The following is a 25,567-nucleotide window of genomic DNA, read 5'->3' as shown; positions in this document are numbered from 1 at the left end:
GTGTGTGTGTGTGGGGGGGGGGGGGGGCAGCTGAGCAGGCAAAACAGCTTGTTACTTCATCATGACATGTCGCCAAGGCCCGCAGTGAACACACACATACCAAACACTGACACAAACACTCAGTATGTTAGTAGAGCCATCTTTCTCTGTGTTAGTGTTTGTGTGTGACAGGAGAATGTTCATGCGTTCACTGAAGAGTATTTATGACTGGAGTGTGTTTGAGTCTGTGTGTGTGTGTGTGTGTGTGTGTGTGTGTGTGTGTGTGTGTGTGTGTGTGTTTGGTTATGATAACGCTCTTTGGAGTGTAAACAGTGTAAACAAATGAGAAGCAGAGGAATGCAGAGACCCTAGAGTAACAAATTCCACAGCTACTACACACATACAAATACACACATAAACAGAAACACACATAGTGGCTGGATTTTCATGAAATGTGTTGTGTATATTCATAGTACCTAGAGGATTAAGCCTAATTTGGCAAAATAAATAAATGCCTGAATAAACTCAAGCTTCAATTATTAGGTTTTTCCAGAGCTTTCAACTGCAACTCATGATCTTTCCCTTGGGATGGAGCCATGCGATAAAACAGCTAGTGGACCTTTGAGATCCACAGTCAAGAATCAACCTACATTTTCACTTATAGACAAGAAATGTCAGCATTGAATTCACTGACTACTATGGAATTTACATGCGTATTTCCACAGAGAATAAATGAACCCTTCATCTTCCATCTGACGCCAAAGTCAGAACAAACCTCACATGTTTAGTTGATACTGGCTTCCAAAGAAAAGCCACAGTATCAGACACCTCTGCAAATTCCCAATACCAATGTTCATGTGACAAAGCTCTTGGAAGGCAGCAGTGTGAAATTGTTATAGAGCCAAAGAGATCACAGAGGGAGGAAGTCAGGCCGGTTGGACAGGTCAACAAAACGTCAGACTTTGACATAGAACTCTGTAGTTTCCTACCAACAGTCAGCTTCCATAACCCTGACCTAAATTAGTAGCTATTATTTTAACCATACTACAATCTTAAATGGCCCATACTTAGGCTTTTCATCTAAAACATTTAAAAATGTAGTACATGAAGTATAATTGTTTCATGTCTTGAAAATGAGCCTTCCCTCTATTGTTATCATTCCGTCTTTTTTACGAATAACAAAGAAAAACAGTTAAAAATTGTATAAATTTACATTTTAGTCCAGTAGATTCAACATTGGATTACTGCTGAATTAGCATGACCATTATGTTATTAAACCATCAAAAAACCCATACTGCTTATCCTCTCTAAGGGTCACAGAGGGGCCACAGAGGAGCCAATCCCAGCTGTCATTGGGTGAGAGGTGGAGCACACACTGGACAGGTCACCCGTCCATCACAGAGAGCAGACACATACATTCCCACTCACAGGTTCATTTACAACCAAACAAACAACATGATTTAACTGCAAAAGCCTCATTATAAGATATATAAGATATTATAAGATCATAAGACATTTCATGCCACAATTAACTGAATTTTTCCGTAAATTCCTAGAAATTGAAAATCAAAATCAAAATGGCCGACTTCCTGTTGGAGTTAGGGTCTGGGTCCAAGAGACTTTTTTGCGCATCTTTGCATGATATATATGCATACCGAATTTCTTTTGCATATGTCAATCTGGTGCGAGGGGTTCATTTTTCTTAATTCTCTAGGGTGTGCTGTTGAGACATTTTGCCCCGCCCATTTTTGTGACCCAAAAAACATCAATTTTCACCAGTTTTTGTGCACGTTTAGGCTGCCAAAAATGCATTTGTTTTCAGAGAATAATAATAAAGAAGAGTTCCTTCAGAAACAATAGGGTCTTCTTCCCACTGTTAGTACTTGGGCTCTAATTAAAGCAATGCCTAATGCCTGTGTCTAACTAGAATGCTAACATGCTAAAACTGATATCTGCTAAACATCAACATGCTAGCATTATCAACATGTTAACATGCTATCTCAAAGCATAACTGTGTTAATTTAGTAAGTAACTGTTAAAGAATTCCATGTTTTCATTGATCTATATACTACTGTGCATTTAAGAAGTTATTGTTTGTCTGTCTGGTGGCATATGTAAATGATTATAGATTGTATTTTAATTGATTGTACTCATATGATGGAAGACTTTCCATGTAGAAAGAGATCAGCCTATCTTCAACTTGTAGCCAGTTGAAGTGGGAGTGCATGCTATTGATATATATGGATATGGACACTGGAAAGCTTAATCAGACTTGAGAAGTCCTGACTGAAGTTTGCATATATCTTTTTTTTTTATTATCTTATTTATTATCCATTTTATTATCTGTAGTCAAGCTGCAGAAGGTTAAAGTTAAGTAGCTAAAAGTTAAGATTCAGTCAAGCTTTCAAAAGAAAAGCCTGTACTTCAATTTGAAACATTACCCCTGTTATTGAAGTTGAAGGTTAATGTATGCGTTCATCTATTCTCCTTAACTTTTACGGCCTTTCCTATCATCACGCTCTTATCTCATCCTTTCATTCTGCTTATTGTCTATAAATTGTGCACATTTGAGAATTGTGTGAGTTGGATGGTGCTGTGCACTGGACACATAGTATGTCTTAATCGAGGACAGATATCTTAATCTGCATATCAACTTAATTGATGTGTGGACTGACTCCACCGAAATCCATCTGAACATGCAACATCATATTTCATCTCAACTGTGAGGAGCAGCAGACCTCAAACTGCAGACATTTCTCATGGTGGAGAGAGACCCCAAAGTCACCCCCCAAAGATTGGGATATAAAACAGAAATTTGGCAAGTAAGTCTGACAAACCATGGCAATAGTCCAGTAGAACAGACCTTACTATTAGGAAATATTACACAAATAATTATGCGTGGCAGAGCTCTCCAAAATATGTGCACATATGTCTGAAAATACTAGAAATAATCTGGAGAGAAAAAGTGGGCATGACAGCACGTTGTTTGAATAAGGAGGGACAGATGAAGATGGATGATCTCGTCCTTATAAAACAATATGTGAGGTCTTGTAATGGATTACACACGCATGACATTTTACAGAAAAAGCCAAGTTCAGCCAAAAAGCGAATGAAGACAGTCGGGAATATTGTCAGAAACTAAAAACTTGAGGCAGTGGGTCATGTGTTCATGTAGGGACAAGAAGTTATAAAGCTACATTCACAGTGTTGGGAAATGCCTTCAGAAAAGCAGATGGTGAGGCACACATAGCATGAGCTGTTGTGAGACCTCCATAGTCAAAAATCATGATAAAACTAAATATCTGAAGGTTGTCAATCATTACAAAATCTGTAGATTACTGTAAATTCTCAAATATTGGCCTCAACTATTCAATTCAATTCAATTCAATTCAATTCAATTCAATTCACTTTATTTGTCCCCAAGGGGCATGACAGTAGCTAAAAAAGAAATACAATCAACAAACACAAGCAGAACACACATTGTACAACCAAGCAGCACAGACACACCTCAACAGACAACATACAACACATGAATAATAATTTATAAAGTGCTTTTAGATTTGTGATCCAAGCAAAGTCCTGAGGGGAGTCACTCAAACTCAGGAAACAGAATACGGGAGGGGTCCTGTAGAAATTTGCTGATCATTCAGGGCAGTGAGAGTTCGAACAGGTTGTTCAATGATTTTTGAGCAGACCTTAACCACATTCAGCAGGCGGTTCCTGTTTTGCAGGGTGATAGAGTGGAATAAGAAAGAAAAGGTTATTACGGTTTTCAATGAAGGCATAGTAGAATGTGAGAATGTCCTTGTTGATCCCAAATGATTTCCTGAGTAGGAACTGTCTCTGATGGCACTTTTTTAGGATTTCCTCTGTGTTAGAGGAAAACCTCAGCAAGTTGTCGAAGAATGTTCCCAGATATTTATATTTCTCCACTGGCTCCTCCATCTGTCACAATCATCTCCTTGGTCTTGTTTATGGTGAGGATTTCCAGATGCTTATGGATGGTATTTAAGCATCATCTACACCTCTGCCAGCCCGGTAAGCAAACTGCAACGGGTCCATCATGAGTCAGTTACCTTGGTGATATGATCCTTGATGATCCTCTTCATGGCCTTCATGACCATAGAGGTGGGAGGTCATTCAGGACCTTAGTGGTGCCCTTCTTCAGGATAGGAATCACTGTTGACTGTGCTGCTGCTCAAAGAGTCCTGGAACACAGAACCAATTTATTCTGAGACAGGAAAAAATAATATAATTTTTTAGCTCAATACTTCTACCTCTAGGGCTGGGCGATATGGACAAAATCAAATATCACGATATTTTAGACCAAATACCTCGATATCGATATTACAACAACATTGCAGAGATGACTGTCGATGCTTTCACTAAATATTTACACTATTATCTTTGATAATCATCAGTAATGTGGATATAATGAAAAAGTGGGTAAAAAGTAAATAACAGAACAGCTAGAACAGTTTGGTAAGTTCAAAAAATTACATATTTACTGTAATGCAACATTTAAAACCAGGAAAAGACAACTCTGATGACATATCACGATATTACGATATCTAGTCTCATATCACGATATCGATATAATTTCAATATATTACTTCCTCTGTGTTAACGTGTTTATCATGATAAATTCAGCAGAATGTATATTTCCACAGCTTCCACCAATAACAGGTTCACTTCATCTGCTCTGGGCTTCTCTTTCTAACAGAAACACATTTTCATTCACTGATGGTTTCCAGTTTATTAAGATCAAGCTGCTGTCACTGAAGCTCAACTCTTTAGCACGGGTGTTTCACATTAAAAGCATTAACCTTAATCTTCATTTAGCTTCTCTGTTTCCTGGTTGACTTTTAGTGTGAAACACCTGAAAGAAGTGTTGAATTTCATTGACAGTACATCAACACTGAATGAAAAAACAACAAAGTAGAATTTATTGTTAATGACAACTACATGAAAACTGAAAGTGGATACTATGACATGACTCTGTTAGTTCTGTAGAAATGCACCTTGTACTGAATTTATCATGTACAAGAGCTCAATGTTTTTAACCCAGAGGTTCAATTCATTTTTGTGAAGCTACTGCAAACTACTTCAGGCACCACCTGATACCACCTCTACCCAAGCAGCCACCTGTAGGCCCTGACTCTTTCTTGGGGGAGAAGTTAAGGCGGTTTCACACCTGCCTTGTTTAGTTTGATTGAGTCAAAGTCTAGTGAGTTTTCCCCCTTGGTACGGTTCATTTGGGCAGGAATGGAAGCAGCTATCACACTCGGGTGCAGACCAAAACAACCAGACCAAGGTTCTGAGAATTCAGGATTACACTTGGGTGGCTGTGGCTCAGGACCCTTATCAAAAAGTAGTATACTTGAAGTTCATTTTATTAAGTATGCTTGAGTGTAAATATAAGTATAGTGTGTAGTGTACTAGAAAGTATACTGATATCATTTTAAGTTTACAAAAGTACACTTTCAAGTATACAACAAGTATACTATATACTACTAGTGTACTAGGTATATACTTCTAGTCCACATTTTAGTTTATTGAAGTATACTTAAAGTATACCACAAGTACACTCTTTTATATACTGCCATTGTACTAGTTCTATACTATATGATGTTGAACATATAAGTTTATAACAGGGGTAATACCTCAAAGCTAATGTGTAGAGTGAAAAACATTTTTATTCTGCTAAATGAAATGTAAGCACGAGTCAATGACTTGACCTTATTCTGTACTTGGATCAAGATATACTAAGTATTAGTACTTTGTGGCAGAAAGAAGTAAAACGTATACTAAAGTACAAGTATAAGCTTTAGTATTAAAGTATAAGTGTAAGTCTTAGTATTAATGTACTTAGTCTTAGACTTTTATTTATACTTTTCAGTATAAGCCAAGTATACTTCACTATACTATTCTTAAGTATATAAAATATAGTATATAAAAAGTAAACTTCAAGTATACTGTCAGTTTTAGTATAAAATAAGTATACTCGTTGTACACTTGAATAAACTACTTTTTGCTAAGGGAAGATAGAGTGGCGATTCGATTCGGCAAGATACTTAACCCTAGATTGCTCCCGATGGCTGCACCAACAGTGTATGAATGTGTGTATGAATATGTTAGTTTCCTCCTAAGTTGAAAGCTCTGCATGCAGCAGAGGCTGGAAACACCAAATCACAACATTTCCCACAGTGCAACACTGTAGCTGTTTTTGGTGGGTAAATATCATGTCTTACAAACTTCACACCCCCAGTTGGTAATGCAGGCTTTAAAGTAAAAAAAATAGAAAATAAAAGAAATTCTAAAAAAAATGATAAGAAGAATAACAATAAAATGTAGTATTTAAGCCAAAGCAAATATACACATGTAATGTCACTTGACTTATTTTCTCAGACTTTGCTAAATTCCCTCCAGTGTCACAGAAGACATTATACAACTGTTTCCAAGCCTGAGTAGTATTCCCCATGACTAGTAAATCAGCTTTGACATATAAAATCAATTGAGAAGCCCTTTTGTTTTGACATTCCCATCAACATGCATGGCTGGATGTTGTATTGAGATGTATGTTTTGTTGAAATGTTCAGACAGCCACTATGAACATGAGGTCACAACAGGAGGAATGTTGAGAAAAAACATATGAGAGGAGAAAAGTATGCTATACCAGAAATACTATATTGCATTCAGCTGAAATGAATGTGTTATTGTGTTTATACTGTACATTTAAACTGGAAATACTTACCACTGCTGGAGGCATTCTCACTGTTAGATTTAGGGTTGGGGTTAGCAGCTTGCTCTGCAGAGAGGCTACAAAAATATGTGGTATTTTATGGCTTGTTCACAAACCACGAAATGACATATGAAAAGAAAATGATATTTCTGTAAACCAAACATACCCTGTGAGTCAGGTAATGAATAATTTAAAGCCAAAATGTTCAACTTTCCTGCAACATTGAAAAAGACAGCGTGGAAGACCCCACTGCAATTTATATATACTTTAACTACATGAAATATAACTTAACCCTTACTGTTCATATTCACATAACTAGTCTCTACACCTATTCACATTCATAAATTCCCCATCAGTCATTAATAAACGTTAGATTAATCCTTAAAGTCTGTGTAAAATATATGTGTTTTCTGAGTTTGACATACCACAGAAAAGTGTGTTGTTAACCACCCTGCCAAATTTGAATGATTAAAAAAATCGCCAAATATATGAAATTAGGCTTCAAAGTTGTGTAAAACTCAGCCGAGTTCGCTGAAACCTCGCCCCCTATCAAGTATCACCTGTCAATCAAAGTCACCACCTTTACCAGAAACATGGGCGCTACGTCTGAGAGCTTTCTGCCGCTAGCTCAGCTGCTAGGTCGGTGGCTAACTCAGCGGCTAACTTGGTGGCTAGCTCTTCGGCTAACTCGGCGGCTAACTCAGCTAACTGTAGACTGTAGTAGTAGTAGTGTGTGCTGAATGAATTTATACCTGACTTGTATTCTGTTTTTATATTTATTTTAATCACTAGGGACTACGGATGCAAATTAGCAACTTTACAGAGATGTTTACAGAGATGTCTAATATCGATGTTCATCAATATGCACTGTCCCTATCCAAAAATAAACTATTACTTACTTACTTACTTACCTCTAGAGCAGCAGGGGCGGGCTTATGGTGATTTTCAGACCTGCCCACTAAATCCTGAACACAGAAATGTTGAAACACAGTTTGTGAAGCCTAGCTCCACAATTCAAATCTAAATGGTTGAAATGCTTTTTACACCTTTTTTAGAAATACATTTATGACCTATTTAATGTGTTTAGAAGAAAATATCTGAATTCACTTTACACGGCCTTTAATGAAGCTATCAGAGATCAAACAGAGTGTATTGTATTTATCAATGAGGGGAAAAAACACATTCACAATCCCTATACCCTATATATGGTCCAGAAGAACATTTAGTAGAATATGAAGAATGCTGATTTTTTAATTTTAATAAATGCAGGTCAAATTTGTACATTTGCATAAATAAGAATGTGCACAAAAATGTAAAAAAAAAGTGCACCGTCACATTAGGAAGAGTATTTTGCAGCTTTCAAATGTAAAAATTGGTCAAATTTGACCCCAAACAGTATGTAAGAGTTAAGATACTTATACATTACCAGTCAAATGTTTGGACACACTTCCCTTTCACTTGAAGAAAAACTGTGTCTATACTTTTGATACTCTCAGTAATGAAATAGTGTTATAGTGAGAATCAACAATACATGTCTTATGTAATCAAGGCACAGTCAAGAAAAGTGACTGTGAAAATCAACTGTCTTTCCAAAAACAATGTCTTAGTCACTCAGCACAATCCACAGACCTCACTGTAGACAGTTTCTATGTCATTCTATTTCCATTTCTTTTGTTCTCGTATTGTGAAAGTTTGTTTTGCAAACGGGGCAAACATCTGGTGAAAAGCAAAAACAGAAAAAGCAATGATAAATCACAAGAGAATTTGGCATCATTAAAAATATGGAAACCATAAAGAGCAGCAATTCAGACAAAGTATCACATGCTCATTTTCCTTTGTTTTTTTCATATATTGTGGTTTAAAAAAAAATTGGGATAATCTTACAGAACTAACAGCTGTATTTTTAGTGTAAGTTTTAGTGTATCTTTTCACTATCTTTTAAATGTGAAAACCTGTCATGTAAAAAATACATGTACATTTCATCATTTTTTTTCTTTCCCTTCAAAAAACAACTTTGGTAGAAGCATTTTAAGCAAGGACATAAAATAGCAACATAAAATTGTCTCCCACCATAAACAAAGCAAGGGAGCTTATAATAATAATGAAAACTTTACACAACGTGGCTTTCATGTGAAATCCTAATTTGAGCTGTTGTAACCACCACTCACTTTCCACAGAAACAACATGGCCAGCTCCCGTTTCTATGTGTATTTATGTGTGCGTGTGTTCACAGAGAATTAACCCTTGCCAGTGACTGTCACATCCAATCAAAAACAGGTTCGCCAGCTAACCCACAATGGATCAGCATTGTGTGATCCTGCATAACTAAAAACCTTTTTTTTTCCTTTTTAAAAAAAAATCTCTCTTTGGAACATTATTCTACAAACCATGGTATGTCCAGTTCCATTCAATCGCATCATCATCATCATCATCTGATTGTATCATAACACACAAACCACATTACACCCACTTTTCGTAGAATGATCACATGTGTGAGTTTTAAATTTGGTTATAATTATAATGGTTTAACTTCTCATGAAATACTGAACCAAATACTTCTCAGAGGCTCTGTGCATTACACATCAAACCATGTGATATTTTGGGCTGTAATGAACATTTAAGGCTGCTACAAATTTCAATTTAGTCCCTCAAATGAATCATTTGCATCCTCAACATACACTAAATAAACATATAATCATTTATACTCTCAGGGTTTATCCTTTTTTTCCCTCCAAAAATGATTTGTGTCACTGATTTTTCTAATTTGATCTCTGACATTAATAATGTGTCCTTTAATTATGGAATATGTTCCCTCAATTGTATCGTTTGCCTATTAATTCCAAACTTTGTACCAAACTTTGAAATTATTTGTTCCATAAGTTTAATAAATTGTGCCCTGAAATTCCATATTTTTTTGCATTAAATGAATAAATGAAGCTCTCAATTGTCTAATTTCTGTCCTCACATAAATGACTGTGACTTCTGCACTCATGAATTAAGAATTGATGCTGTCAAATCACACAATTTGTCTGAATGTGTTCCCTGAAATGAATCATTTGTGCATTATGTTCCTTCATATTAAGAATGTGGGCTTTAATTACTTAGTTGTTATCCAATATAAAATCTTGTGGTGTTGAATTGTGTAACTTTTTTAACATAAATAATTCTTACTCTTGAATTATGTAACTTTCCCTCAAACGTTTTCCCAAATGATGTAATTTATTTCCAAAAATGAATAAATTATGTAATTTGTTCAAATTACATGGTTCCCTAAAAGTAATGATTGGTGCCCTCAAATTATGTAACTGCATTCCCTTAAATTAAAACTTTAATTATTATAGCCAATTGTGCATAATTGGGCCAGTATAGGACAAGCAAGTGGAGGTATTTAATATCTTTGCATGTGTAATATAATAACTGTAATGCAGTGAGCAGTGTGTTATTCAGAGTGAGCCTGAACTTCTTATGCTATAATAGCGTCATTATTTATTTCATGTGTGCTTGTCGCCTCAACACACGTTCTGATTCATTACACTTTGTTTTTTTGGACTGAGACGTGGCTACACTTCTGGTTTGACTGTTGTACATAGTGTGATGTAATCTCTGACATCATCTAAACAACAACATTTTTAAGGGATGACCGATTACATCATCAGGAAACTGTTTTTATTGCAGATGTCATTCATGTCAGAAATTATTATAACAATCAAGATATTTGAATGTATGAGTTACTCATCAGTAATTCAACGGCACAAATGATTAATTTGACAGAATTTATCAAAGGTCTCTTTTTTTTATTGTTGTTGTTTTGTTCCAAGCATGAAAACAGTTCCATGACAACAGTTGTCCTTTGGGGAATTTAAAGTTCCACTGAAGTTCATTACATTGATTTCGGCTGTTTACTGTGTTTAGGCATACACACTCTGCTGGAGTAGACACAGCTTGCATTTTGTCAGCAGTAAACCGCTTCTTTGTAAGAGTTGTCATCCGTGTTTGTTCGTCTATAGACACGCAAACACACACACACACAAACACATACAAACATCTAAACATCAATTCACCAAACCTTTTGTTGCTTTCTCTCCATCTCTCTCTTCCTCTCTCTGTGTTTTTAAGCTAAAAGACAGTTTACCAGTATTGAAAGAGAATCTGTGTAATCCCTGAGGAGAGATCATTGCTTCTCCGGAATGTCTCAGTTTCATACTTAATCAGCGTCATTAAACAACTATCATGCACATTTTTTATATGTAGTTGTGTAACATGTTTCCTTAACAACCAACATTTACAACACTGTTTTGCAGCAGTATTTTTTCTTACAGCAGCAAATGACCACATCTTTAACCTTTGCATGCCACTTAACAACTGTATCACACCAGTGCCATAGTACTCACTACACATATACTGCATATACTGCAAATTCAAACACTGACACCAGTCTGATCAATATATTTGTATTTGGCACTGTATATGTTTATCTACAGTATACAGTAAAGTTATGCATGTGCATGTAAGTGGCACACACCTTTGTTTCATAGGAGGTGTCATTCACTTGCTTCAGTGGGTCAGCCTAGGTCACTATCCATTCATCCATTATTTTTATGCCTATGTCAGTGACAGCCATAGCCAGAGGCATTATGTTTTTGTGTTGTCCATCCCATTCTCATGAACATGGTATCTCAGGAACGGCTTGAGGGAATTTCTTCAAACTAAATTTCACTACATCTGGCACAAACGTCCACTTGGAATCAAGGATGAACTGATTGGAGTTTGTTGGTCAAAAGTTAAGATCACTGCGACCTCACAAAACACATTTTGCCCATAATTCAAAAATGAATAGGCTAATTATAACAAATACAAAACACAAGTTTTGTTGATGAAGTGATGCCGTTTTTTATCCAAAAGGTCAACTGTGATATCATAATGTTATGCAAAAACACTTTTCTGGCTATTATTCAACACCAACTCAGGAACACAAGGGGGGATTGTAACCATATTTCACATATGGACGGATACTGAATTGGTGACATTAATCTTGGTGTCCACCTTGAAACTGTGGTGATTGTTTAGATCTTCTCTGCTGCTAGGCTGAAGACGTGTGTGAAACATATGTGTTCTCAAATCTGTAGCTTCTTTCATGGCAACTTTATTGGTCAAGCATCTAAACACATACAATTAATGCAGTATTTAATTGTATGGAGGTACAAGTGATTGTCCCACAGACTGTGTTTGAAGGGATATTTTGTTCTATTTTTGATTTCTAATACATGCCACAAACGTTTAACTGGTCAGATGTAGTCCTTGGGTCTTCTTTTTAAAAAAAATATTTTTTCCAGCATAGATGCCTTTATTTGACAGTAGAGAAACAGGAAATCACGGGAGAGAGAAGGGGGTGTGACATGCACCAAGGTCCGCCAACCGGGACTCGAACCGGAGTCCACTGCGTATGTGGCATGCTCTCTTAACCACTCGACCACCTGTGCGGCAGTCCTTGGGTTTTCGCTACTTCCGGAGACCATAAGCATAGGAAAATGTAAAAAAGGCAACACTGAATATCATTACATAGTGTTGTGGCTCAGGAGGTAGAACGGTCGTCCACTAATTGTAAGATTGGCAGTTCAATTCCTGGCTCCTACAGTCCACATGTCAATGTGTCCTTGGGCAAGATACTTAACCCCAAATTACTCCCGATGGCTGCACCAATGGTGTGTGAATGTTAGTTTCCTCCTGATGACCAGGTTAGCACACTGTGTGGTAGTTCCTGTCATCAGGTTTTGAATGGGTGAATGTGACATGTAGCGTAAAAGGGCTTTGAGCAGTCAAAAACACTAGAAAAGTGCTATATAAGTACAGTCCATTTACCATTTATCATTATATGTTATAATAATCCACCTGTCTCCATCTCTTTACATCTCTGCAGACATATTCTCAGCAGACGTTTGTGGCCCAGATAAGGAACTGGACATGGAAACCTGTCAGTGCGTATGTAAGCGTGGGGATCAAACTCACGACTGTGGCCCCAATCGACACCTGGACCGCAACACCTGCCAGTGTGTGTGCAATGCCCTGCCGACTCCCTCCTGTCCACAGACCCATGTCTTCAACAAGGAGACCTGTCAGTGCACATGTAGCAAGACCTGTCCACGGCACCAGCCCCTCAATAAAACAAAGTGTTCCTGTGAATGTAACGAGTCGCCCAACAAGTGTTTCCTAAAAGGACGGAGGTTCCACCAAGCTACATGCAGGTATGGAGTAGGGATGCATACATTTAGTGCTGTTTGTGGTTTGCTTTACATTTCCACCAAAGCCTGTATGGAGGAAGCTTATTTCCTACACATTTTTAGGAAGCATGGTTGGGTCCATACATCTAGTGCTCTCTTATTGGTTATGCACAATGTGAGTCAATAGTGTATCCACCTACATATCAGCAACCAAAATAAAACTTAATGGTCTGTGGTTGAAAGCTTTGAATTTCGGTAATCTTATATCACATCCATCCATCCACCCATGGATCCAACCCTCCTTCATTTCAATCAGTCATCTATTATTGATCCATCAATCCATTTTACTTTTGCAATCCATCCATCACTTTGTTCATCCATTCATTTATCCAGCCACCCATCAAATTGTCCATCCATTTGTCTTTCTGTCCATCCACATACCCATTCAATTCATTTACCATCCATCCATCAACCCATTAAGCTCCAATTTCTCCATCTATTCGTTAAACCCCTTGAGCAGTTTGTCCAACCGTTTGTCATCTAATCTATCAATCCACATTCATCCCCCCGTATATCCTTTCATCAATTTGTACATCCATTCATTGTATATCCATCAATCCATCCATAATGGGCAGGAGGTTAAGTATATCATCTCTGTTATGAGACTTACATTGTTATTGATAATAACACCATCATATTACTACATCTGCCCTGACAAACAAAACCATTCCTAATCTTGTTGGTAACAGCCAGTGACGGCTGCTGGTGTTTTAAACAGGGGAAGCTCACTTTACGTCTTCATCATAAAACTTGTCATATTGAAGCGAGGCAGTTGCAAAAAAAAGGAGTGTTTAATTGAGGCTGTTGTATGCTTAATCTATGCCATAGAACCACATCAACACACACACAAAAAAAGATTTTCAAAACTAGCCACTAGCCTGCCCAGGTAGGCCTGCACAGGACAGCCAAAAAAACACACTTAACACCTCACCCACCCAGGTAACAGAGCCCTATAGTAAAAGGTGAAATTATCACCCTATGAAAAGGTGATTATTTCCAATATACTGAATGCAAATTGAATTTGCTTTGGGGGGATTATAACAGTCTTGGATATGTCATTGATGAGTAACAAGATTGATTTCTAGGTTGTTGTTTTTTTTTTTTTTTGTGAACCTGACCGTCTATGAGTGCTTTGGGACAGGGGCAGGGCTCGCAGCAGCACCTGCTGCTCGTTGAGGACAGAGTGATACGTGCTTTCATGTCAGTCTCCAAAACATCAGAAAACTCTCTAATAACACCAGAAAAACTCGCTAGATTTGTCGATAGTCACCTTTGAGAAAAAAAGTTGCCAAGAAGAGTTGGAAAGTCGCCAGATTTAGCGAGAAAGTCAAGCTACACTGGCAAAACTACACTCAGAAGAGTCAGCCTATCCAAAGCTGTCTATCAAGGGCTTTGAGCCCTATGAAACATTTCCTCCAATCATCATACAGCAGCAGAGCGTCCAACCCGCCCACTGCTCCATTGACCTACGCTCTGAGTCTGAGGCGGACTGCCAGTGTTTAATAGGGAAATCACGTTGGAAAATAACGGCAATAAACAGCTGGTTACAGGATGTCATAGTTGTAAAATCAAACGCATTCAAGTGCAGATTTGATCTGATGTAAATTATAATTTTAGTGTGAATTTAATATGACAGTTGTGACAATTTATTTGATGAAATTTTAGGGGAAGGCGAGCTTGTTGTCTCTGAGCAATCGCTCCTGGTAACAGCAGTACAGTACATACTGTTTAACCCTGAGACTGTGAGAAAAATACAATTATCAAATACAAATATTAGCCACTACAGCAGTGCTTTTCAACTATATTGTTCAGAGGGCCACATTGTCAGAAAGCTAAGGGCTTGGCAGCCGGACATTTCCCTGAACTATTATTCTCATTATGTATGTACACCACACGGTTCAGGTAGAGTTAATTTTTCCACTAATTTAAAGATTGGCAGGTTGATTCCCGGCTCCTCCAGTATGCATGTAGATACTGGACCTTGATAGCTGTGCCAATGGTGTGTGAATTAGGGCTAAGTGTCATTTAGAAAATGACGATACCAGTATCAACCCAAGAACCCTTAAAGTGATACTGATATCAACTGAGTACTTCATTCAAAACCAATCATGTGAAAAGGAGCATTAAATTGTGACTTCACCACCACAGATGGGTTGTAGCTGCTTTGGCAGTGGGTCAATCACATGACACATTAAATTGAAGAACGCTTGCTTGATTGGCTGTGAGCAAGTCCATACGAGTAGTCATATTTTCTAGCTCTGGGTGCAAAAAGGATGGATTGCAGTTTTGCTTTGACAGGAGACATTTCCATACTACTTGTTATCGATTTATTTATTTATTTATTTATTTCGAGTACTGATACCCATCCCCAAGTGTGAATATTAGACCCCTCGATTAGTGGGTTGGCAGCCTGTATGGCATAGGTCGGCAATAGGTGGCCCGCGGGCCAGATGTGGCCCGCAAGCAAAAACATCTGGCCCGCGAGATTGTTTAGACTAGACTAGAGAATGAAAAAAATATATAAAATATACTTTTTAAAAATCGGACTGCCAGTCTCAAAAATGCTCTTTATTTAGAAACTTCATTTTCCAAAACAGATAAACCTCCTCAATCGACAAATAATACCAGAGTGAATAAGCACGTCAGCGAGGTGCAGCGTGAACACTCAACATGAAAAAACAGTAAGTCAGTGGACAGCGCCTGGTGCTGAAATTCCGAATTAGTCCCTAAAACAGTTATTAGTCATTCAAACAAAGGACATAGGCTTCACATTAGCCTTGTGAAAATTAAAACACAACTTCTTTTAAACAGGCCAGACATCAAACATAGGCCTTTACAACTGTGAATTTGGGGGGTGAGTTCTTTCAGCCTGCTTACCAGACCTCTGTGTTTTCCCATCATAGCAGGAGCCCCGTCTGTTACGATTAGGTTAACCCTCTGAAATGTTAATGAATGCAACTGAAACAACTCTTCCAGTTTCGCAAATATAGCATCTCCAGTGGTGTGCCCTTCTAGTGGAATTAGAGACAGCAGCTCTTCCTTGAAATCTTTCCCATTAAAATATCTCACATAAACGCACAACTGGGCTACATCTGTGTTGTCAGTGCTCTCGTCAATGGCTAAGGAAAAGTAGTTTGCGTGACTGACACCGGTGATGATTTCACCCTGCACCGCGTCGGACAGCGCTTCTACGCGGCAGGCAGCAGACCTCGCAGAGAGGGACATCTGTTTCACTGACCCGATCACACTATCCATCGACTGGTCGGTAGCAAACTCCTCCAAAACTACCACCATCATCTCCTTGAAGACCTCTGCATCAGTGAATGGCTTGTTGTGCTTTGCGAGCAACCAGGACGCTTTTAGAGATGTACTAGTTACCTTCTTTTGGGATGTGAGGCCTCGCAGCAGGATCCTGTTGCTGTGTGCAAATCCACCTTTCAGGGCTTCGATTTTTCGCTTTTGTGCCTCTGTCTTCTGAGGGAATGCAACCTTGAAGTTAGCATGCTTTGTTTCGTGGTGTCGTTTAATATTGTAGTCTTTGCATACGGAGACACCCTCGTTACAGATCAGGCATGTGGGCTTTGCAATAATGAAACTGGGTAGGATGAAGGTATAGTTCTCTGTCCATTCATGATTAAAGATCCTGTTTTCGTTGTCAACCTTTCTCTTGAGATATTTTGATAGTGACATTTTTGACAGCTAACCGCAACTAGTGAAAGTGATTTTTTTTTTTTAAATGGCATATAATTAATAGCGCCCCCAGTGGTCAGTCCACAAAGTTAGCCCAGTGCGTCTGCTCTGTCATTTCAAGAGTGCCTATCATTTTCATTATCACCCGTCCTCCCCTATTAATTCATTAAATTAGCCATTGTTTTGGTTGTGGCCCGACATGTAATGGCTTGGAAAATATCTGGCCTGTGGCCAAACTTAATTGCCGACCCCTGCTGTATGGTAACCCCTGCCATCACGTGTATGAATGTGTCTGGGAAAGGGTGAATGTGACATGTAGTGTAAAAGCACTTTGAGTGGTCGGAAGGCTCGAAAAGGCCCTTTACACATAGAGCAGGTCTAAACCGTACTCTTTAATTTAATTTAAAGAGACCCAACATTCCCACATGAGCAATGGCAAGAAAAAAACTCCCTTTTAACAGGAAGAAACCTCAGGCAGAACCGGGCGATCATCAAAGAGAGTGAGTGTGAGAGAGAGAGAGAGAGAGAGAGAGAGAGAGAGAGAGAGAGAGAGAGAGAGAGAGAGACAGACAGACAGAGAGACAGAGAGAGAAAGAGAAAGGAACAAAAGCACATTGAATATCAATGTTGAAAATACAGGTCCAGGACAGGAATTCTAGGCCAAGCTCAACGCCAAGCCATCAAAGCCCTCTCATGCACAGCTGAACTGGCAAGCCGGTGGCTCTGGGTGAAGAGGAGAGACGCCACCTGGGCCCCAAAATAGTATCTGTGACACAGAAGGGTTAAGCAGAGGGGGACACACCTGGGACGATGGGCCCTCTGGAGGTGTCGTGGGCCTATCATTGAAACACCAGAGAAGGAGGGTGCCCACCTGACGACCCCAATGAGGCTTTTAGCCCTTCTGTCCCATAGACAGCACCATGGCTCCTACCTGGAACCTCTTAAATGTCTGCATCAACCCATTCCACACATCAGGAGTGCAAATCAATAAGGGATTGTACAACCTAGTCCTAAAACAGAGCCTAGGTTCTTTATAGTGGTGCTGGAGGCCAAAGTAATGCCACCCAGAGTAGTTCTATCATTAGAAAATGTATTTTATAAGGTGTTTGGGGCCAAGCACAATAACTTCAGTTTTTTCAGAGTTTAATAGCAGTAAGTTGCATGTCATCCAGGCCTTTATGTCCTTAAGGCATGTTTGTAGTTTAGTTAACTGGTTGGATTCATCTGGCTATATAAGTAGCCTAGTCATAAATTAAAGTGCTTAATTACATTTTCTTGGCAATACAAGCTGTGCCCCAAAGGTAATCACATATTTGAAACAAATGTATTACTCAACACATCATGTCAGCCATTCAGCCGCCAGTTGAGTAGGCTGCCTCTATAGGAACATTACAGCAGCTTTTCACTACAAGATGTGTTTCATGGCCATTCAGAGGATTTCTACATCTACACAAAATCAGTTTTCCAACATGATGAAGTGTTCTTGTTCTTGTCGTCTAGTTTGTTGGAATAAAATTATTAGCTCACTAATTTCTTTACCACTGTGATTACAGGGAGACATTTGGAAGCCAAACTTGTTTTTGTATTTCAGCGGTTCAGTGGTTGCAACATCCTAGGGTCATCAACCTCTGCTCCAATACACACATGCACACACACACACACACACACACACACACACACACACACACTGGTGATGTTAGTGTCTGTTTGTCCAGCAGTGGTAGATGGTTATTGCTGTGAACCTGGTCTGTAATACAAGACTGCAGTGTGCTAATGACTTCTCCTAGCTGTCACTTAACCATTTCCTCTCCTCACACAGGAGGAAACACACATGCATACACACACATTCATCCATCCCGTCCATTCTTGACCCTTTGTGACCCCGTTTGAGAGTGATTTATGAGTAGTGGTAGGAATCTAGTGTCTGGGATTTACTACTTTGTGTCTATGTGAATCTGCTAGTGTGTGCGTGTGTGTGTGTGTGTGTGTGTGTGTGTCTCTTTAAGTAACCATGACTAAATATTCTGTCATCCACCATGTGACACCCCGTGCAGCCAGAGAAGCATTGGCAATTACACACTAGTCCCAGATTCTTTATGTATAGTAACTGCTACGTAAAACACTGACTCCATCCTGCCAATCACTTCATTGCTCATTAGTCATTTGAAGTTTGAGAGTATAACCTGGGCTGAGTTTTTAGGAGCTGTTCCGATTGTTTTTGGGGTTGGAGACATCAAATTTTCCAGTAATGCCAAAGACCAATACCTGCATCAGAAGTTAAAATGGAAAACCTTTTTCTCAATGTTGACATCCTGTTCTGGAGAAAGCTCTGGTGGCTCAGGCTTGGGTTGTTAATCACATAGTAGTTTTGAAGGCTGTATAGCTTTTACTGCTTTGAAATCTAAACCTTAGTTTGTAACCTTTGACCTTAAGAACACACAAGAAAGTAGTTAGTGTTTGTCTTTGCGAGGCAGCAGCAGTCCTCAATCATTTGCAGCAGTTTGGTTGTACTGAAAACCTCCAGGCTCCTAGGAAACAGTATTCCATATCAGACAATCATAGTGACCAAAATGATTCAAATCCAAGATAATATGTGAGCCACACCAGTGTGGAATCTGAGGTTTCAGGTTGGGTGCTTTCCATAAACAAACCTTTTTGATTCATGTCTCTACAATAAAGATAAAATAAAACACATTGCATGATGTGATAGATAGGTCATATGATGGATTTAAATCAATAGATAATGGCCTTAAAGTTGTAAAGGTTTAGTTTTTGAGAATTTTGGTAAAACATGGCTATATGGAAGGTGTCAAAAATAGTTGTGTGAAGAACAATAAAGGCCTTGAGTCAGAAGTTGAAATCCTGCCTACTTTCCCTCATCAAACCAAATTGTTAACAAATACAGAAGAAATATCAGTTATCCATTTTGGACATCCAATGATCTTTCTAAATCAACTTTGCATTGCGATCTAGAAATCTCTTAACAGGTACATTACCATCAAATGAACTGGCCACAAGAATGAAAATGGTTAATGTATTCACTTGCAGGGACTCAATCCTGCCAAACCAATACATTCTAAATATATTTATCTACTTATCCCATTTTTTTTCCTTCATTGCAGTTGTCTCAGGCCTCCCTGCGAGGTCAGGAGGCGAAGGTGTGAACCGGGTTTCTCCTTCAGCGAGGAAGTGTGCCGCTGTGTACCGTCCCATTGGAGACGGCTGGACTAACCACCAGCTAAATAAGGAGCTAACAAGATGCTAATGAGCAAATAACAAACTTAACACATAGAATTCATCAGCCATCCCCTGTAGACCTGTTGGTCATGAGTATCCCCATCAGCTGTGATGGCAGCTAACTGTGCGGACCCTGATGAATGTGGGAAAACCTTAGTGATTGGAGTGCAGATATGGGAAACTCTGGTGATTTGAAGGTGGGAAATGCACTGACCCGGCTATGAGGACGTTTTAATATGAGAGCCACTGATCGGAGCCCGAGGATGGAGAGAAGGACTGAAAGAAAGAGTCAACACTCGACACTTGTTTTAAAATATTGTCTAAATAATTTGTTTTAAAATATTTGGGGGGTTTTGTATTAATTATGTCTTAGTATTCGTATGTCAGATATTGATTATATAATTTATTAAATGTTATTTTTCAACCTCTGTTTATGCAATTTCGACCTTTTTCCATGAAAATACACTGTGATCAATATTTTTATATCATGTAAAGTATATGTTGTAAAATAAAGTATACTGGATGTTGTATATTGTTAACTTACTCTTTATCCAGTCTGTTCTGGTCTGTTCTTTCAGCACCAGTACTGAGCATTCAGTGGTTTCAAAAGCTAAAGGGTCTTAAAGTGTTGGTAAAACCTGTGTTGCGTGTAGTGTAAAGACAAGACTTTGAACTTTTAAAAACACTGAAATCACCTTTTTATTAATTTCCACTTTTATTTTGTGAAACTGACAGTCAAACCCACACAAAAAAACTTTCATACCTGAAAGGTTTAGAAGGAAAATATTAAGAAGCAGATTTAGGATGAGGAATTTTGGCTTATACGACCTAACAAGAGCTGTGTTTGTGTTTGATATGTGAGGTTTCATTAAATTCTTCATCTCACCAGAGTTTGTGCAATAAATCATTTAATCTAACAGTAATCTGCACAATGCCCAAAGGCTGAGGTAGATTTGATCATCATAAGTGGCAACAGTCATCATCAATCACTGCTGTGCATGCTACTGTTTAAACATACATCAAAGGGTTGACCATCTAGAAACAACTTTTCATTCATACTGATTTTTGTTTTTTACATTACATTTTAATGACTCACATATGAACCTTCCAGATTCATTATTAACCAGGCAAAAAATAAGTGAAATTTGGGTTTGTTTGGATTTCTTTTAGCTCAAAGCTGATCTCCCAAGAGTCCATCTTTTGAAATCACCATGAGAACATTTTCAGAATATTACAGGCCTACAGCGAACACATGCTTATACACCTACATGTAATGCCATTAGACTTCAAAGCCCCTTAATAGCTACTAAATGGACCTTGCAGTGAGATTGTTCTCTCAAAAGCTGTTTCCAAGGCCAAAAGTGAACTTTGGTCCTCAGCTTTTGAGCCAACATTGAATGAGAAGTCGTGTAAACAATCAGTGATCACGTCTACAATTCCATGGTGACTTGGCAAACTCGAAATTCTGTTGAAGACCATATAATATGATAGAGAGCTCCAGAACAGCTACCTATTGGACCTTGTGCTGACATTCTTTCATCAGCTATTTCTCTCTTATATTTCTCTTTCTGGAAATCAGATATTAATTACAATTGATTAGTATTGATTCTGTATACTAAATTTATAAGATCTGTGTAACAGTTTGTCATCTAGAATTATGCCCATGAAATTGCTATTTCTAGCTGTTACACACAACACCAGCTGCTCTTTGAGTAAATGTAGGAGGTTTTTCTCGTAAGTTATACAACCCACAGAACAAATCCAAAGAACAAATTCTAAACTAATAAAAAGTATTTGTGAAAGAATGACTGCAGAATGGGTAACATTCTGAGGAACTTGTTTGGTCAGGTCAATTCTGAAGACATGTTATTAAAAAACTAACCGTATTATTGTTTCCTCCTTATTTCCTTACTGGACATTCTCCAGTAATGAGCCGTCCTCCCTGCAGCTACAGACAGCGGAATACAAATGAAGGTTAACGTCATACAGTAAAATATGAAAACATCCATCATCTTTTAAAGTGAACTAAGATGTTTTTGGTGTTTCACATTTGTCCAGACTGAGCATGAAGAAGCAGAAGTTAAACCTGATATATTCATTTAATGTCGGGCCCTGTCAGCTGGGTGTGCTGTTTTATTAACCAAGCTGCTCTCCTGGTTTCGGGGAGTTGCAGAGATAAAGGATGTGGTGTGAGAAAATAATGTCAACACAAAGGTCTACTTACCAGCTCTTTCAGAGCTTTCAATCTCATTGACTGGTCACCAGATGCATTATCCTCACTGGAATGTACAGAATGTGTACACAATAAAACATTTAGTACCATGCACCACACTGCCTCTCTCCATTTTCTATATATTTTGTTGGTTTGTTTTTTTTTTACATTTTTGGCAGTTTATGTAAATATGTGGGGGTATTACCTGATAAAAAGCAAGCTTTTCCTTCAGCAATAGATACAAGATATAAACTCTGACACCAGATGGATTTTTTCTATATATTCTATATATTTTTTCTATATATTACATATATTAGAACAGTTGTGGGTTTGCTGTCCCTTCTCAAAGCTGTTGGTTGTTCAGCCCCCCAGGGTCTTTTTGTGATTATTGTGGCCAGAAATTATTTGCACTGCATGGTTTTTCTCAAAGGTTATGATGCAATTTGAAATGTTTATGTGCTCTTTTATACTACTATCAATGAACAGCCATGGTCTTAAACATTAAAACTACATTTATTTATTGAGGAAAATGATGCACTACATATTTGTGTTTGGCACAATATGTGAACCTCTGAGGATTATCAATTAATTTGAATAGAAAATTAGAGTTGGTCTTGAAGGCCCTGCCTGAGTTAAAGAAGAGGAAATGTCGGTATTCACTAGCAAAGTCTCGGCTTAACAACACAGAAAAGTGTGCCATGGCTCGATCAAAGGACATTAGAAGAACAATTGTTGATACTCATCAGGCTGGAAAGGCTTACAAAACCATTTCCAAATAGTGGATTCCACCAGGCGACTGTCAGGGAGAGTTGGAGGCTATTCACCACCATTGTTACCCTCCCCAAGAGTGGTCGACCAACAACCCTAACCACACCAAGAGAAAATTGTGTAATAGTCAAGGATAACATCTAGGAAAATATAAGGCCTCTCTTGCAGTAGATAATGTCAGTGTTCATGAGTCCACCATCAGAGGTACATCGATAAACAGTGGTGTGAATGGCAGAGTTGCAAAGAGAACTTCTGCCGTCTATGGTTTCATCAAGACCGCATTGGACAATCCAGAAGGCTACTGGAAAAATAGAAGCGTTATGTTTGGCAATGGGCAAACACTGCATTCCAGCATAAGAACTTCATCCCATCTGTGAAACATGATGGTGGCACAATCACAGTTTGGACCTGCTTTGTTGTCTCTGGACCAGGACATCTTGCAATCATTGATAGAACAAGTTATGCCAGTAAATTCTAGAGGAAAATGTCAAGGTATATGTCCGTGAGCTGAAGCTGGACAGAAAGTCGGTCATGCAATACGACAATGACTCGAAACATCCAAGTTGTTCTACCAAAGAATGGTTAGAGCAGAAGAAATGTTTGTTTTGGAATGACCAAGCCAATAATCTTAATTCTATAGTGTTGTGGAAGGAACCTGAATGAGCAGTTCATGCTAGAAGCCCAACAACATGCCTGATCTGAGACTGTTCTGTGAGGAGGAATGGGCTACAATTCCTCCAAGCTGATGTGCAGGACTGATAAACAGTTACCTGAAACATTTAGTAGAAGTTACTGCTGAAAAAGGCGATTACACTTGTTACTAAGAGCAAGGGTTCACATACTTTAGCCTCACACAAACATGTAAGATTTCAGGACTGTCTCTCACAGTGTCTTTTATTTCTTTTTTATAAATTAAACCATTAAATGAACAGAATTACACACAAAAATAAATCGGGGCTTCTAAATTCACAATATGAAATACCAACAATAATAAACATAAATAGTCTTGAAATAACTAACCCCTCACATAAACATGCCAGAATTAGCCAAAAGGCAATTTTACATCTGCTGTCCCTGTACTGATGTTGAGTAGTCACCCTGTCCTGCCAGCACCTGGCCTAGCTGCATCCGCCATCTTTTTTTAATGTCTATCCTTGCTGTCTGAACAACTTCTGACTAAGTAAATGCAACCCAAAGACATAGTGTATGTTAAATGAAAAACAAAGTGCAATCTCTCACACCTATAGGGGTCAAATATACAACTCATATGACCACATGAACGCAACAATTGGCCAGATACAGTCTATGGTCCAGTCATAAGCAGTTGATTGACCCATTTCATGCAGAAAAGCAGCAGTAATTTAGATCGCAAAATCACAATATCCTTGAGGGAATTGTTGAATCAAAGTACATGCTGCAAAAACTCAGTCCCCAAAATACTTTACTGAAACAGGTAGGGCAAGAACACTACCTACTGTTTAGGAGCGTGCTTGGCTAGATGCAGACATTCAACTACAACAGTATTACCAGCATATGGCCATACAACACAATGTGTTATATCAATCAATGCATATTTATATAGTGTCAAATCACTCAGTGCAAGTTATCTCAATGCACTATTCACATAAAGGGTTAGTCATAACATTTAAGGCTTAAAGAATGTAACTTTTGTGGTTTTTAACTGCTTTCAAATGTCAACATGGGTCAAATCTGACCCAAACAGTATATGAGGGTTAAAGAGACCCAACATTATATGTTATATGTATATATGTATATATGTAATGTTGCTTTGTTCCTTAGGGGATACTATGCAGTGAGCCTGCAATGATGATGTGACACCACATACAGCACATATATCCCATCATGCAGTGCATTTACTATTGTTCCATTATGTTATAAATATGGATTATACAGGTTGTAAAGAAACCTCAAACTGTCACTGGCACTCTCTCTCTCTCTCTCTCTCTCTCTCTCTCTCTCTCTCTCTCTCTCTCTCTCTCTCTCTCTCTCTCTCTCTCTCTCTCTCTCTCTCTCTCTCTCTCTCTCTCTCTCTCTCTCTCTCACACACACACACACACATTAACTGGGTTGACATGAGAGGTGATGGTGGTTGGACAACTAATGTTTAACATCTGGACTGCATTATAAAGTATATCAACCTCTGGAACAGTGTGTCCTACACACACACACACACACACACACAACCTGCTAACCTCTGCATCGCTGCACTCGACGCAAGAATGCTAACACACACGTGCAGAGCCTGAATGAATGGCATGGTGGATTGATCCATCTCTGAGGGAAGTCTGTCGCTGTGTGTGTGTGTGTGTGTGTGTGTGTGTGTGTGTGTGTGTGTGTGTGTGTAGAGCATGAATAGGGTTAAGGCACAGAGACAGATGGTGGAACAAGAGGAGACAGGAAAGAAGAAACCTTACCTTTCTTTCTCTTCCACATTTGACCGTCAGTGTCAAACTGTGCACCGTGCTCTTGTTGCATATGGAGTATATGTGTGTGTGTGTGTGTGTGTGTGTGTGTGCGTCTCTGTGTGTGTATCTTTCTTTGTCTGTGTTGTTTGTGTGAAAATGAAACACAATCACTGTTCTCACTGGCATGTGAGAACAGAGTTATTTCTAAAGTTATTTTTGCTGAACAAAATGTCAA

At 38.5% G+C, this 25,567-nt stretch overlaps 1 protein-coding gene across 1 annotated transcript in view; it reads left to right on the top strand.

The window, feature by feature from the left end:
* Positions 1 to 20,433, top strand: part of vegfc (vascular endothelial growth factor c) — a 73,953-nt gene extending 53,520 nt beyond the window's left edge. The window contains exons 6-7 of the mRNA XM_053337287.1: positions 12,639 to 12,963; positions 19,812 to 20,433. Coding sequence (XP_053193262.1) covers positions 12,639 to 12,963; positions 19,812 to 19,920 — 434 coding nt within the window. The 3' untranslated portion in view covers positions 19,921 to 20,433. The remainder of the gene's footprint in view (positions 1 to 12,638; positions 12,964 to 19,811) is intronic.
* The last annotated feature ends 5,134 nt before the right edge of the window (positions 20,434 to 25,567 follow it).

Source organism: Scomber japonicus, chromosome 2 (assembly GCF_027409825.1).
Source record: "Scomber japonicus isolate fScoJap1 chromosome 2, fScoJap1.pri, whole genome shotgun sequence".
Classification (NCBI taxonomy): domain Eukaryota; kingdom Metazoa; phylum Chordata; class Actinopteri; order Scombriformes; family Scombridae; genus Scomber; species Scomber japonicus.
This window is presented reverse-complemented; position numbering and strand designations above follow the sequence as displayed.